The 14,961-nt window shown below is 47.1% G+C and overlaps 1 protein-coding gene across 5 annotated transcripts in view; it reads left to right on the top strand.

Annotated features, from left to right (window-relative positions):
* Nucleotides 1-14,961, top strand: part of TMEM241 (transmembrane protein 241) — a 115,084-nt gene that overhangs the window by 45,938 nt on the left and 54,185 nt on the right. For 3 of the 5 annotated variants that reach the window (XM_059409355.1, XM_059409356.1, XM_059409353.1), the window contains 6 exons: nt 3,478-3,503; nt 5,394-5,445; nt 7,255-7,303; nt 8,084-8,129; nt 9,510-9,545; nt 12,311-12,345. In XM_059409355.1, the coding sequence (XP_059265338.1) occupies nt 3,478-3,503; nt 5,394-5,445; nt 7,255-7,303; nt 8,084-8,129; nt 9,510-9,545; nt 12,311-12,345 (244 nt within the window). The remainder of the gene's footprint in view (nt 1-3,477; nt 3,504-5,393; nt 5,446-7,254; nt 7,304-8,083; nt 8,130-9,509; nt 9,546-12,310; nt 12,346-14,961) is intronic. The other 2 variants (XM_059409357.1, XM_059409354.1) reach the window with 1 other exon arrangement.

Genomic DNA, 14,961 nt, shown 5'->3' with positions numbered 1-14,961 from the left:
CGTTTGTTCTCCATGTATCAAACATCTGGCTAGGCCTGCAGCTGTACAGCTCTGCAGGACACACTGATCACCTTCACAGGACTCAGCTGAATGAAGGAGCCAACACGTAAACACACACTGTGATGCCCATAGAATGCCAAATGGGCTGGAACAGGGGTGTGGGTGGAGCGGGGTAAGTCTGCTTAGAAGGGCCAGGGGCAGGATTTGAACCCAGTCCTGTGGCTGGTAGAAGTTTTCAAAGTGCAGGGAGAAAGGGCACTAGGCAAGCAGAGGAAGCAGCAGGTGAAGGTAGGTGTCTGAAAGGGCTGGCGGGTGTCCCTGCAGGACTGGTGGGCTGACAGTGGCAGAATAGTGTCATAAAAGGTCAGGCTCTGGGGCTAGATCACTGAAGCTCAGACCCTGGGAGCTTGGGCAACTTTGCTAACTTCCCTGGCCTTGGTGTCTGCCTCTGTATCATAGAACCTGAGACATAAATAACCCATAATGAAATAAGTCAATACCGGTTGGGGCCTACAACAACCCTGGCAGAGTATGTCATCCTCAGAGGAAGTTAGCTGACCTTCCTGGAATGTTAGTTATTTATTGTTATTTTTGTTGATGTGACTTGAGAAGTTATACTGACCCTTCAGAACACTGACATATCACTAGGACTTACCCCTGGGTGACTTTCATACTGAGGAGGCTCAAAAGGTGAACGCCTCACGTTAACTCCTGAGTTGTTTTCAGAGCCCCGGGAAGCGGAGCTCAGTAATGCGTTTAATGCTTGTTCTCATCTCCATATCTCAGGTTCTGTAGGCATTTACAATAAAAAAGCAGCCTTCCTCTGTGGAACGGGTGAACTCTTCTGGGCACTGTATTGATCAGCCGCCCCGGTGTCGGAAGCCCCCAGACGGTTGCTGGGTGCACCTGTTACTACTCACGGACCAGCTAGAATTGCTCTTTAGCTCTGTCCCGTCTGTTCCTGCTTTTCTGCCTAGCTCTTGAGATACTGATTGCCTTTAGCCTGGAATCCTTTATTTTTTTAATTTCTTTTTAAAATTTTTTATTTTTTAATTAACATATAATGTATTATTAGCCCCAGGGGTACAGGTCTGTGAATCGCCAGGTTCATAGCACTTGACGCACTTCACGCACTTCATAGCACTCACCATAACACATGTCTTCCCCAATGTCCATAACCTCACCACCCTCTCCCTACCCTCCTCCCCCCGGCAGCCCTCAGTTTGTTTTGTGAGATTAAGAAGAGTCTCTTATGGTTTGTGTCCCGATCCCATCTTGTTTCATTTATTCCTTTCCTACCCCCAAGTCCCCCACGTTGCCTCTCAGCTTCCTCATATCAGGGAGATCATATGATAATTGTCTTTCTCTGACTGACTTATTTCGCTCAGCATAATACCCTCTAGTTCCATCCATGTTGTTGCAAATTAGCCCAGAATCTTTTAGTGACACATTTTCCCACCATGGGGCACTTCTCCCGGTGCCCTGAGCCAGGTCACCCTTTTGGGTCATCCTTTCTGTACTGTAGGGATGGGCTCCCACCAGGTGGCAGTGGAGTCAAGGTTGGCACCGCTAACTGAGGCAGGTTCCACAGCGATGAGAGGAAAGGAGTTAGAGCTGCAAGCCACTGCTTTGCACACAAACAGGATCTATTTATGAAAACAGTGCAAACGAGATTATTTAGTAATGCATGAAAACTGAATATGGGCTTCATAGCAAACCACGTTACCTTTTCAGTCTCTGCATTTTTTTTTTAAATGCAGATACGATTGACCTATAACATCATATTTGTTTCAGGTGTCAACATAATGGCTTGATATTTATATATCTTGTAAATGATCACGGTAAGTCTAGTTAGCATCCATCACCATATGTAGTTACAAAAATTGTTTTCTTATGGTGAGTACTTTCAAGATCTACTCTCTTAGCAACTTGTGAATCTGCAGTATGGTATTAGTAACTCTAGTCCCTGTGCTGTACATGACATCCCCAAGACTGGAGCATGTCTTTTGTAAATGGAAGTTTTTACCTTTTGAGTGCTTCATTTTTATTTTTTTAGAAAATTTTATTTTATTTATTTGTTAGAGAGTGAGAGCACAAGCAGGGGAAGTAGCAGGCCGAGGGAGAAGCAGTTTCCCTGCTGAGCAAGGAGCCCAACATGGGACTTGATCCCAGAACTCTGGGATCATGACCTGAGCTGAAGGCAGACACTTAACGACTGAGCCACCCAGGTGCCCCATTCATACTTCCCTTTCAAGAATTAGAGTCAAAAAGCTGTAGTTTGGGGGTGCCTGGGTGGCTCAGTGGGTTAAGCCTCTGCCTTTGGCTCAGGTCATTATCTCAGGGTCCTGGGATCAAGTCCCGAGTCGTGCTCTCTGCTAGGCAGGGAGCCTGCTTCCTCCTCTCTCTCTCTCTCTCTCTGCCTGTCTCACTGCCTACTTGTGATCTCTCTGTGTCATATAAATAAAATCTTTACAAAAAAAAAAGTTGTAGTTTGTCCCCAACTAACAAAGTAATCCTTTGGAAATGTCCAGAATTAATGTTATTTCCTCTACCAAATATAGAAACATCTATGCTTCTTCGTGCTATAACTTTATCCCTGAGTGCAAAGAACTAATTCCCATAAAATGACTAATAAAAATGATGGGCCGCCTGGGCGATCCAGTCGATTGAGGATCCAACTCTCAGTTTCAGCTCAGGTCATGATCTCAGGGTCACGAGATTGAGCCCTGCATCGGGCTCTGGATGGGGCATGGAGTCAGCTTGAGATTCTCTCTCTCCCTCTCCCTCTGCCACCCCCCTCGCCTGCTGCTCATGCTCTCACTCTCTAAATAAATAAAATGTTTTTTTTTAAAAAGACTAATAAAAAGGAAAGAATGAAGGTAGGGCCTACATTAGAATTTCTTCATTTTGGTGCATTTTAAATGGCAAGTTTAGATTTCCCTGATCTGCCCTTTCTCTCTCTCTAGGGGTAGAGCCAACTGTCCCTTCTCCCTTTTCCTGTTTCTTCATTTGTCCATCATCCCAGAGAACTTCCAGCACTGCTTAGAGTCAGAGCTGGATCAATGAAAAGCAAACATAAGGAGGCAGACTGGAATAGAAACTGAACGAGAGCTTGATTTCTCTTCTGCCACAGGTCTCCATTGAGTTCTCTCTCTCCCTTTCTTGGTGTGTAAGGTATCTGAAGGCGTGGCCCTGGCCTTGTTTTGGGGTTTTGTGAGTAAACCGAGTTCCAGGGGTGAGGGTAGAAAAATCACACACCCAGAGTTCTTTGCCCAAGTGACTCAGCTCTGGACCTCTGAGTCATCCTTTGTGTGGTCCAAGCAGAAAAAGCCACCAGAAATACCACGGTGCAGCCAGCTCTTAAGCCCCCATTAAGCTTACTCAACATTTATTTGCCTCTTGATCTAAATATTTTCTTTTAAGGGGAAAAAGGGGATTTATATGGACTAACTCTAAGTCTCTTTTATTTTCATACAGAAAACTTCTCCTGCAAAGATCTGTAGGTAAGTCAACACAACAACAACAGCCCACAGCCCTCTAAAGTAAAAGATTTAACCTGATTTTAAATGATGATAAATGATCAGAGATTCCTTTTTGAGAGCTGACAGAATTTATTATAAACAGTTAAATAGCCCTGTTTTGTGTCTTGTGCTAAATTTTACTATCTTTCTTTCTCTGTTTTTGTTGTTTTGTTTTGTTTTGTTTTGTTTTTGTAATATTCTGTTCCTAAGGGGAAAATAACCCATGCTTGATTTCAGTCACTGATGCCCAAAACTTCACTAAGAGTTGTGCAATACTGATGGGAGAAGGAAAATGGAAAACATGGAAAATGACTTAAAATCATGTTTGCACTTTATTGGGTTTTTATGATTCCCTTGGTGGGACAAGCACTGGCTGCAGGGTCAGGGATCTGGGTCATGGTCTTGGGCCACAGCAAGGCGACTAAGGGCAGACTTCATGGCCCTTTGTGCCTCGTTCCCTCGGCTGAAACGCGAGCTGGGCTGGACTCCGGGCCAGTCCCCACACCCTGCTATGTGCTAACCTGTAACCCTGTTCTCTAGCTGCTTCCATCCTCCTCGGCCATAGCTCCAAAGCTCAGTCCTGAGGATAGAAAACCAACAGAAATGCTTTGACACATGGATTTAGGACTTTTTGTTTCAAGTATTTCTGGGCTTTCATCCAGTCTCTTATTTTGCCTTTATTACACGCTGCTACTTGGAAAAAGAAAAACACAACACTGTCAGGACTCATCCTCTCGTTTAAAAGATTAGCAGGTGTTAAAGAGAGGCATTAAAACCCACTAATACCTGATATAATCAGGTGTTGCTCAAGGCCAGGTTTGGTGGGAAACCAAGCAATGTCTTCCACCTGGCTGTTCCCCATCTCCTCTCAGCCCCAAGGGGCTGTCTGTGTAAGAGGACCTCTAACATGCATTGCCTGTGGATGGGGAAGCCTGTAGCTTCCTGTAGCCTATAAAGCCTTCTGCTGTAGGTAGACACCAAACCCATTACAGTTCCTCCTCTCCTCTCCCCACCTAAAACCTGCCTAATTCTGTGAAGTCCCAGAAACCCTTCCAGCCGCCTCCCTCCATTCATCCCACCGTTTGCCTGAGAGTCTCTTGACAGTCTGCTGCCTTGGAGTCTTCTGGAGGCTCTTTGTGTGTGCGCCATCAAAGCTGGCAAGGCTGTAGGAGGGCAGCCCAGAGTGGAGGACCTCCTTGTATTCCAGGGTGTTCCGTGTTGTGCTGATCTTTCAGGGCCGTGAGGTCCCAGCTCTGAGGATTCCCCGTACTGGTTCCCCTGCCCCAGGCCGCCGGCCACACGCGGTGGGTTCTGCATATTTGGCAGGAATGCCACGGGAGTGATGTGGCCGTCTTGGTATGTCGTATCAGGAGGCATATGGCACACACCTGTCCCATCATTGGAGATGTTCAGGTTGATCATGTGGGGAAGGTAAAGCGCAAAAGATTTTAACATGCATTCCACGGTGTTTCCTTTTTCCTAAGTGGCAGAACTGCAGTCTGATTACCCAGTTTTTGTGTATTTGGGGGGACCTGTGGTTTAGAAAATTTCTTATTATTACCTGGTTCACGGGCATCCTGTTTTTCTCGAGTGAGTCAGCTGTGGTTTTGCAAATGTCCTGCAAGTAAGTGCCCATGTCTGGGGATGAGGCCAGCTGAACCCCAGGGAGGGAACTGTCTGGTCCCCAGGGGGGCACACAGTGGAAAACTGCACAGCTAATGGGGTTCTCAGAGGAGTTAAGGGCACGGGGCGGAGTCTCACAGGGGCTCGGCTCCAGGCTCGCTCCACTCCATGTGTTTCAGCCACCACGCTCTCTGGGCAACCCTTTGATACTGAAAAGTGAAGCTGCCTCTTTCATCTCTCTTTGCACAGTGCCCTCTTCCTCCTGGCTGCCGCAGGATGCCTTCCCTTCAATGACCCCCAGGTAAGTTCAAGGGCACTCATTTTGCCTTCCAGGTGTCTTTTTTTTTTTTTTTTTTAAGATTTTATTTATTTATTGACAGAGAGAAATCACAAGTAGATGGAGAGGCAGGCAGAGAGAGAGAGAGGGAAGCAGGCTCCCTGCTGAGCAGAGAGCCCGATATGGGACTCGATCCCAGAACCCTGAGATCATGACCTGAGCCGAAGGCAGCGGCTTAACTCACTGAGCCACCCAGGCACCCCCAGGTGTCTTTTTTATGGTCTGAAGCTTCCGTGTATGAGCAGAACTTCCTAGTCCTTCCTTTGGGAATCAGAAGAACTCCAGCCTCTGCAAAGGCTAGGTGCCTCTAGGCCAGGTCAACACCTTTTCCGCAGGTCTTCGCCTTTTCTTCAGGGCTATGGCAGCTCGGCGGAGCTCTGGGCTCCGGGGGCTATGGCGGGTGCCATTGGCCCTCTGTATGTGCTTGGAGGACCCATAAGTCCCGGCCCAAATTGCCCTAGCCTCGTGCACTGAGGCAATGTTGATTTTCCCTTTCATCCAAGGGCCTCATCTGCAGAGTGATTTTCACTTTGTTACCCTGAGTTTTTCCTTATTAGGCCCTGAGGACCCGCCTCCTCACCCCCCGGTAGTCGTCTTGTGGTGGGTCTGTCTTCTCTCTTTTCTCCCCCAGCAGTTATTAAGTCCCCGTCAAGTGTCAGGCACTGAGCCAGGCTCTGGGGACACAAAGAAGAATTGTCCTCATCCAGGCAGAAGTCAGAGTCTAGTCAGAGCAAAGGAGAGGAGGACAGACAAGAAACAGATAATTATAGCATGGGGAGGCCAGGGCTCTGTCGTGGGGAGATAGGGATGCCATGCGGCACCTAAGAAGACTCTGGGGACCGGGGAAGTGGGAAGAACTAATGATTACAGGAAGCCAGCTATGTGCCAGGCTCTGGGCCAATGCTTCATGTACTTTATTTTATTCAAAATCTCGCAGTTGCCCAAGGAGGACTCTTACTGTCTCCATTGCATAGCTAAAGAGTAACAAGGCCCCCAAGTCACCAGCTAGTGAGTAAGTGGGGATCTTTCTGATGCTAGAGGCGGACTCTGCTCTCTGGACCTCAATCTTGGAGGGCGAGGAGCAGATGGCCAGAAGAAGAAAGCAGGTGTGGGCACTGTCGTGGGGGTGTCCTGCCTTTCTAGGATTCAGCTGTAGTGAGCACTATGTGCATGCCCCTGTGTAAATTCCTGCCCTTCTGGAATTGACAGGCTAGTGGGTGGTGGAGAAAGAGAGAGATGATACGTGAAACAGAGTGTAGTAAGTGAGATAAACTTCGACAGAGAAAAATAAGGAGGGGAAGAAGAGAGGGAGTGCTCCTCAGCTGAGTTGGTAGGGGAAGCATTCAGGCTCGGGGAGTGCAAGTTCTTCCTCCGGGGGGCGTGCAGTAGATGGGACTGGTGGGCTTGACAGGGGCTTGTCCTAGAGATCCTTGGGTACCATGAGTTTGGATTTTATCCTGAAGTCACTGGGGACTATTGAATGATTTTAAACAGTAGGTGACACCATCTGATTAGCCTTGTAGAGACACCGTGTGAAGGCAGTGTGGAGAACAGGGAAAGGGGTGCTGGAGGCAGAGAGCCCTATTAGGAAGATCTCATAGACATCGAGGTGAGAAATGAGGATGGACTGGCCAAAGGCCCCAGAGTCCTGTCATGGCACCCTTGCTTGGCACCATTCACTGACATTGAGGGTTTCTGATGGCCACTCTGGGTCCCGTTTGTCCCTACTTGTAGCCATTTTATTATTACTATTTTTTAAATCCTGTGTTACAGTTTGACCCCGGTGGATATTTCTGGGCTGTAATTCACTTAATCTGCGTAGGTAAGTTTTAAAAGAACGCTTACTTAAATCATTGAGGCTTATTATTTAGACCTTATGATATACCCACTTTCGGAGACCTTGAACGATAGGAAGATTACAGACAAGGCGTCAAGGTTAAACTTAAATGGGCATTTTCTTATCTGATTTTCCTGTTTGGGCGTTTTCCTCAAATGTTCCCATTTCTGATATAGTCTCCTCTTTTTCTCGACAAACGTTAATTAACTCACCACGGCTCTGGCCTGCTTGCTCACGTCTACTTGAGGAACGCTGGTTGGTCTTTAAAAATGGTGAGAAGAGATCCAGAAGTTTGTGTCAGAAACGCTGTCCTTCAGCAGCATACCCAAAGAGAGGGAAGCAGGGGAACTAAGAGGGCCATCTGACTTCATTTCCAGTCATCCGTTTAGTTTTTCCTGTCTGGAGTCTTAGGGGGAGCAGGGCCCTGCTTTGGCTACACACGGTTCAGAAATGCCGCGTGTCCCTTCCTCCTGTGCACCTTGCAAAGGAAGCTGAAACCTGCCTGTGAACTGTGTCCTTCTGCGGATCACGAACCCTCCCAGCCCAGCCCTCTCTGTACTGAACGGTCATCACAGGGCATTACTGTACTGGCATCCTGGGCTCCCCCCCACAGAGCGGTGGTGCCGCCCCCTGTCGGTGGGGTGGGAGGTGACCCTCTCGGGAAGAGCTGCCCTCGCCCTTGTGGTTTTCCTGCTTCCCCGCAGGTGCAGGCAGCCCCTTACGCAGAATGTCCTGTGCCAGTAACACGCACCGCTTCGTTTTCAGGGGCATATAAGATATTGCAGAAGGTCCAGAAACCCAGCGCGCTAAGGTAAACCTTTTCTAGTGTGGTGGGTGGGTTGTTCAGTTCAAGCAAAGGGGTGAGACCCACGGTGTCGTGAGCTTGTTCTGTTCAGCTGGAGACTCTGCATGGCAATCGGGGGCCCCCAGGGCCATTTCTCCTGCTGTTGGGCCCTTGCATGCGGGCACCACCAGCACCTGATCCTACCCACTATCATCAGTAGGTGAAGAGCAGGGGAGCCCCTGGCCTCTTCCTGCAGGGGCAGCTGTTCAGATGACATTTTTATAAAAATTACGTGATCCGCTGCTTTGGGGCCCCAGTTTACTTCTTCCAGCTCAGAGGCCAACTTTTTGTTCTTGTTTCCTCAGCCCCTTTCTAACTTGACTTCTTTCAGACCCAGAAGTTCCCCCAGTCCTGAGCTCTGTGCTGGGGTAAAATGAGAGCTTTGTTGCTCAGTCAACACAGCAGACAACAGACAAATGTCAATGAAAGAGAGAGGAGTCCTGGCATGGGTCGGCCTGCAGCTGGGAGATTCAGCAGCCCCGGACTGGCCCCCTTGGCCTCTGGGTTTTTGGGGTCACCAGAAGGACCCCTGGGAGGAGATTATACTCTCAGAGGTTGTGACTTTCAGTCCTTAGAACACCTTTTGTTCTTTCAGTGAAGGGCTTCTGCAGCAAAAAACCAGCGAAGTTGCCAGATAAAATATAGAATGCCCAGTTAAATTTGAATTTCAGGGAAGTAGTGAGTCCTTTTTTTTTTTTTTTTTTTTTTTTTTTTGTTAGAGAGATTGAGATACAGAGCACAAGCACAGGCAGACAGAGTGGCAGGCTAGAGGCAGATGGAGAAGCAGGCTCCCTGCCGAGCAAGGAGCCCGATGTGGGACTCGATCCCAGGACGTTGGGATCATGACCTGAGCCGAAGGCAGCCGTTTAACCAACTGAGCCACCCAGGTATCCCAGTGAGTCCTTTTTTTAGTATAACTGTAGCCCATGCAATATTTGGAGTATACTTGAATGGGATTCCTTATATGAGATTCAGATTTATTTGGGTGTCCTGTATTTTTATCTGTCAAATATGGTGGCCCTGGGAGCCAGTCAATGGCCTGAGAGACTTGACTCTCCTTTCGCAGTGGAAAATGTACATGTAGGAGATAATCTGTCACAGGTAAAAATGTTTGTGATAACTATTAACTAGGAAGTGTTTTTTTAAAAACAAGCCAGGAAAAAGTTTTGAATATAAAGTATACTTCATACAATTTATTGACAATTTTTAAATGTAGAAACTTAACCATAGATATAATTTACTAGAATATAATGCCTCTTTTGTGTATGTAAAACACTTCTGTTATTTTACATGTCTTCTCTCTCTCTCTCTCTCTCTCTCTTTTTTTTTTTTTTTCTAACTCCTTAGCGACATTGACCAGCAGTACTTAAACTATATGTTCAGGTAAAATATAACTTAAGTTTTCAAGAAACAACTCCTGTCTTTCTAGAGCTAACGGATTTTTAGTTCCCAATAATATTTTGATTAGAGAGTTCTGAGCCAGGGTGCCTACCAGAGAGGCAAGCTAAATAATTGGTGAGATGACTAGAAGTTGAGAAAACCAAATTGTAGTTCTATCCGTAGACCAGGCAAGAGGGACCTCTTTCTGGCTCCAGAGTTCAGAAGGCCATGCCTTTCCCCATGGGTGCTGAAGTCTGTAAGGCTAAGGGGACATTACTTCCCAGGGCCCACATCCTCCCTTCTAGCCTGGGACCTAGAATTCCCTGCTCAAGTGGTCCTGGGCTTGATTCCCAGGCCTTCTATCTTACCAGCACATTCCTAGACCCAAGAAGTGTCCAAAGACAGGGTATTAGTGGGGGACAGGGTATGCGTGGAGGGTGGACTTGCAGGCTCACCTGTCCACACACGAGTACGTGTCCTAGTGTGTGGGTTGGGCCTGAGGTGGAGACTGAAGGGAGCTCACCACGAGCCAGAAGCCAGAGGTTGGAGCTGTCCATGGCGCCGTATGGCATATGGATGAAGGAAGGAATAAAGGAGGAGGTTGGATCTGAGGCTGAAAATAAACAGAATGTCTAGAAATTTTAAGAAATTTAGGTAATTTATAAGGAATGAATATTATGGAATGCATGCCCAACACCATTTTTACAGACATTATTAAACGTTAAATATAAAATTATCATATGTTCCCTGTTGCTACTCCCCCCCACCACCACCATTTTGCAGATGAAACTGGGTGTGTGTGTGTGTGTGTCAGAGGGAAATAGACAGGGGCTCTGTCAGGCTCTGACTTTGATTGGACTTCAACCTGTAGAGAACACATTTTTCTCCTCTTTCCCCATTATATTTCCTATATGGGAAAGAGAGGAAGGTTTTCTGTTTTGTTCATTGCCATATCCCCAAATTAGAACAGTAACCGGCACTGACTGGACAGTCAATAAACAGCTGTTGAATGCATTTTAAAAGTCTGCTGTCTGTCATGATATGCCTTTTACAGGCTTATAATTTCTTAGCGTTTACATGTCACATATAGTCTTAGAAATATAGGGAGCTTCAAGGTATAACCTATGCCCACTATGAATACTCCTAAGGTGAATAACTACAATTCCAAAAACATACGCAGTGCCTGCCCTATGTCTCGTCCCGCTAGGCACTTGGGATCCAGAAGGAATAAAATGTGGTTCTTTCCCATAGGAGGTCACAGTGGAGGAATTAGGAGTGGTATGCCAGTAGATTTGCCAAACTCCAACAGGAATGAGAGGATCAACCCTTTCATTTAATTATTTCTTCTTACTTTTGTCCCCTAATATTTTACTTTGGGAACATCCTTTGCGATGATGCCAGTGATGGGATTTGGGATACCAGAGCAAGCCCTGGGAGTTACTTGGGGATGGAAAGGGGCCTCCTCTGTCCTGCCATAGGAGTTCTAACCAAAAGGGGATCCAGTGAGATAAAATAATGGAGTGTGTATGTACAGGGTCCATGTTTGCCAAAGAAAGAAGAGATGGCCAGCGAAGGACAGAACGTCTTTAGTCTTGTTTGTAGTGTGTGTGTGTTTTGCAGCTACGTGTAAGGCCTGTCTAACAAACCCACGACTTCTGAATGACCAGCATTCTCACTGCCTTTCTCCTGACCCTCCTCTCCTCCTGCCTCTTCGCACTCCTCCTGCACTTCAGGGGCAGAGGAAAGGAAGAAATTGAGAAAAACTGAAATGGTGCAAGGAATTAACCCCGGGGTAGAGAGGGGGCAGCCCTGTCACACTAACCGTGGCTTCCCTATTCAAACTGTCCTCCACACTGCCTATAATGTCACCAGCTAGAGACTTTGATGGTTCTCCATCCTGGTGCCTTTGAGTGCACCCAGGGGTGTAAGTTTCCACCCAGGGAGAAAACCGGTTGATGCCCAGATCTTGCCCTTAGAGAGCCTAGCCAGGGTGTTGGCTATTCTGATGTCCAGCCAGCAGAAGGACCAGCGTAGGCTACCTGGCATTAAAATTTTTAAAAATTCCCTCCTATCCTTGGATAAAAAGTTGTATTCCTAACCTCTACCCAGATAGCCAGCTGGGCAGCATGGAATTGTGATGGAAGAAGGTGACTCTGGGGTGACCCAGGGCAGTGTGAAGGTGCAGTCGGCGGGTACTTCCTGGGAGACGGGAGAAGCTTCCAGAGAGGAAGATGGGAGAATACCAAGGACCAATAGGGCCAGTGTCAGAGAAACACTCCTCCTCTTCTTCATCCTTTTCGGTTCCATTGCCCATCAGTCCAGGTAGTTTCTAGGCACATGGTGGGTGGGATGGATCATCCTGTGGGAAATCTAGCTTACCTTCTACAGAACTAATTTTATGGTAATCACACATACCTCATGCTCAACAGCTAGTTTTTTCATTGCAGCCAATCTGTAATTGAGAGTCTGCTTTGTTGAGCTTATACATACTCTTGGCAGATTAGGTGAGCATGGTGATAACGGCCCAAGGCTGGCCTCGGAGTGGGGCGTGGGTCCTTGGCCCATCACGGCGTACGGTGAGCCCCCTTGCCCAAAACCGAGGCATGTCAGGAGATCTCACCCTCTCACTGTTGAGTGAGACCATTCTCTATGGATAATCAGCTTTTAGGCAGATTTCACTGTTTCTGAGCAGAATGGGCAGAAATGTGTGTTGTTGTTTTCTCGGTGCTGGGGGAAGACTTCTTACTGCTCTGCTCTTCCATTTTCAGCGTGGTGCTTCTGGGACTTGCGTCTCATCCCACAGGTAAGTCCGTTTGTTTTCTGTGGCCCATTCAACCCAGCGCTGTGACCCAGTTGTATCTCTGAGGGAGATTCTGTGAGAGAGCGTGGTTTGCCTGCCAGGATGGGAGCTCCGGGGTTAAGCATGGCCCACGTGCTGGAAACTGGTCTCAATGACCCCTTGTGGATCCATCGCCCGTGAATTTATTCTTACCCCTTCTTGAATTTTGTAGTCTGTGTTTTCATCTAGTGCGGCCTCAGCTGTCCAGACAGGCTTGTTATCTGCTGGATAAACTAGTGCTCATGTTCTCTTTTTCTAAAGTTCCTTCTTCAAACATCCAGAATTGCCTCAGTCCTAGTGGGAAAGGATTTGGTGGAAAAGTTCAGATTCACCCTACTGCCGACTGACATCCTTTCGTACATTTTCATCATACGCAATCATATGATATTCATCATTGATGAAGGAAGTCAGATTTTAAAGCTTACCTTTGCCCTGTTGGCTGCCTTGGTTATTTTATAATTGTTTCCCGGATTCAGGAATCACCTGCAATACTCTGTTCCATTGTGGTTTTTTACTCTGAAAGGTTTTGAAGTTAATGCCAAATGTCACGAAATAGTATCTGCGTGCGGTATGGCTGGAAATGCACATTTCATCAGTCAGGCTCCTTCAACCCATGTTTGTTGGCCGTTTGCTGGGCTTAAGGCATTTCCCAAGCCCTCAGAGTGTCAGTTAAAATGAGAAAGGTGAACTGGCTTATTTCTAAAGCCCTTTCCAGCTCCCGTTGTGCCCAAAACGATGACAGCTTTCTGCTGGTGCCTTTAGCTGTTTCAGATTATTTGAACTAGTCTCCCAAGGAAACTGTCGGTAGCAACGCAGTGTTTCTTGGTCGTATCTGACCCATCTGAACCCGTGTCTCATGAGGATACCTTGAATTTCTTTTCTCAGAGCCTTACTCCATACTTTCCCACTGTGATGCACACCTGCTGTTTTCTGCCCATTCCCCCAGCCTGGGGCTGTCTCCCGACTATGAGGTTTGCTGTTGAGTGCCCTCTGCACACTCGTGTTGAAAACCTATCCTTAGCAAAACAAAAATCATATGAAACCCATGATGTGAACGCTACCCGTTTCCCCTCACCTGTGCCACAGCTTCTATGCCTTGGCGCGTGCCTCCTGTCATTCTTTCATGCCGTCAGGAGGTCGCCATCCAAGAGATACTCACGAGCCCCCGAAGACCCTCCCCCTTGCAAAGAGGTTTTGGTCAAAGCCTTTGGAAGGTTCGTTGGTTCTCCTCGAGCTGCATGCACATTTGCTGCCTGTGGAATTAGTGGTGGACTGGGGTGACTAATTCTCACCTAAAGAAATCACTCTGCCTTTGGACTAAGAGGTGATGCTCGTTCATTTGTTACTCACGATTCTCAGAGCTGGAAGGAGTCTTAGTGATTATCTGCGTTGCCACCTTCTTTTGCAAATTGGGAACTTGGAGCCCGGAGCAGTTAAGGGATGTGGCCAAGGGGAGCAGGGGAGGCGTAGCGGAGAAAGACTGGAATTTAGGTCCTGACCCTTCTCCCAGGTTTTTCTTTTTAAATGCTTCTTTTTTCAGGGATCCTGTGGTTTATTAGAAAGTCTCCTGAGTGAGTGAATACTTAAATGCGATTTTTAAAAATTTCCTGTGAGAGCTTCTCTTGGATTTTGTTTTTACTTTGTTCTGTTTTTGAGAGAGAGAGAGAATGTCTGTGCATGCACACATGCGAGGGGCCAGGGAGCAGAGGGAGAAGGAGAGAGAGAATCTTAAGCAGGCTCCAGGCTCAGCGCAGAGCCCAATGTGGGGCTTGAACTCACAACCCTGAGATCACAACCTGAGCGGAAATCAAGAATCAGACATTTAACCGACTGAGCCACCCCAGGCTTCTCTTGGTTTGAGGGGCGTTTGTCCACCAGTTTCTGAGCATAGGGATGCTAGTAATAGTTTATACAGTTTGGCCAGCATTTCCACATTTCACCTTGAGTTACTGCTGAACTTTTAGGTTAGTGCAAGGATATACTCTCTGGGCACACAAAGTGGTCAACAGCTTATGGTCGTAGAATGGCCTGGGCAGAAGAGTAATTTAAGATAGGCTCCGGATTCTTTTTGAGGTGATGAAATGTTCTGGAATTCGGTAGTGGTGATGGTTGTACAACTCGGATAACGTGCTAAAATCTACTGAATTTTTAAAAAAGATCTTATTTTTTTATTTGACAGAGACACAGCGTGAGAAAGAACAAGCAGTAGGGTGGGAGAGGGAGACGCAGGCTTCCCGCTGAGCAGGGAGCCTGATGGGGGGCTCGATCCTAGGACCCTGAGATCATGACCTGAGCCGAAGGCAGCTGCTCAACAACTGAGCCACCCAGGTGCCCCCAAACCACTGAATTTTTTTAAATGTATGGGGGTTATGGGGCTCCTGTGTGACTTGTTGGTTAGGGATCTGATTCTTGATTTTGGCTCAGGTCATGATCACAGAGTTGTGAGATTGAGTTCTGCATTCCCCTCCAAGCTGAACATGGAGCCTGCTTAAGATTCTTTCCTTCTCTCTCTCTCTTCTCCCTCTTCACTCTTTCTCTCTCTCCAAAAAAAAAAAAAAAAAAAAAAAAAAAAAAAAAAAA

This window comes from Mustela nigripes, chromosome 8, assembly GCF_022355385.1.
Source record: "Mustela nigripes isolate SB6536 chromosome 8, MUSNIG.SB6536, whole genome shotgun sequence".
NCBI lineage: Eukaryota > Metazoa > Chordata > Mammalia > Carnivora > Mustelidae > Mustela > Mustela nigripes.
Note: the sequence above shows the minus strand (reverse complement) of the source record. Positions and strands in the feature narration are given on the sequence as shown.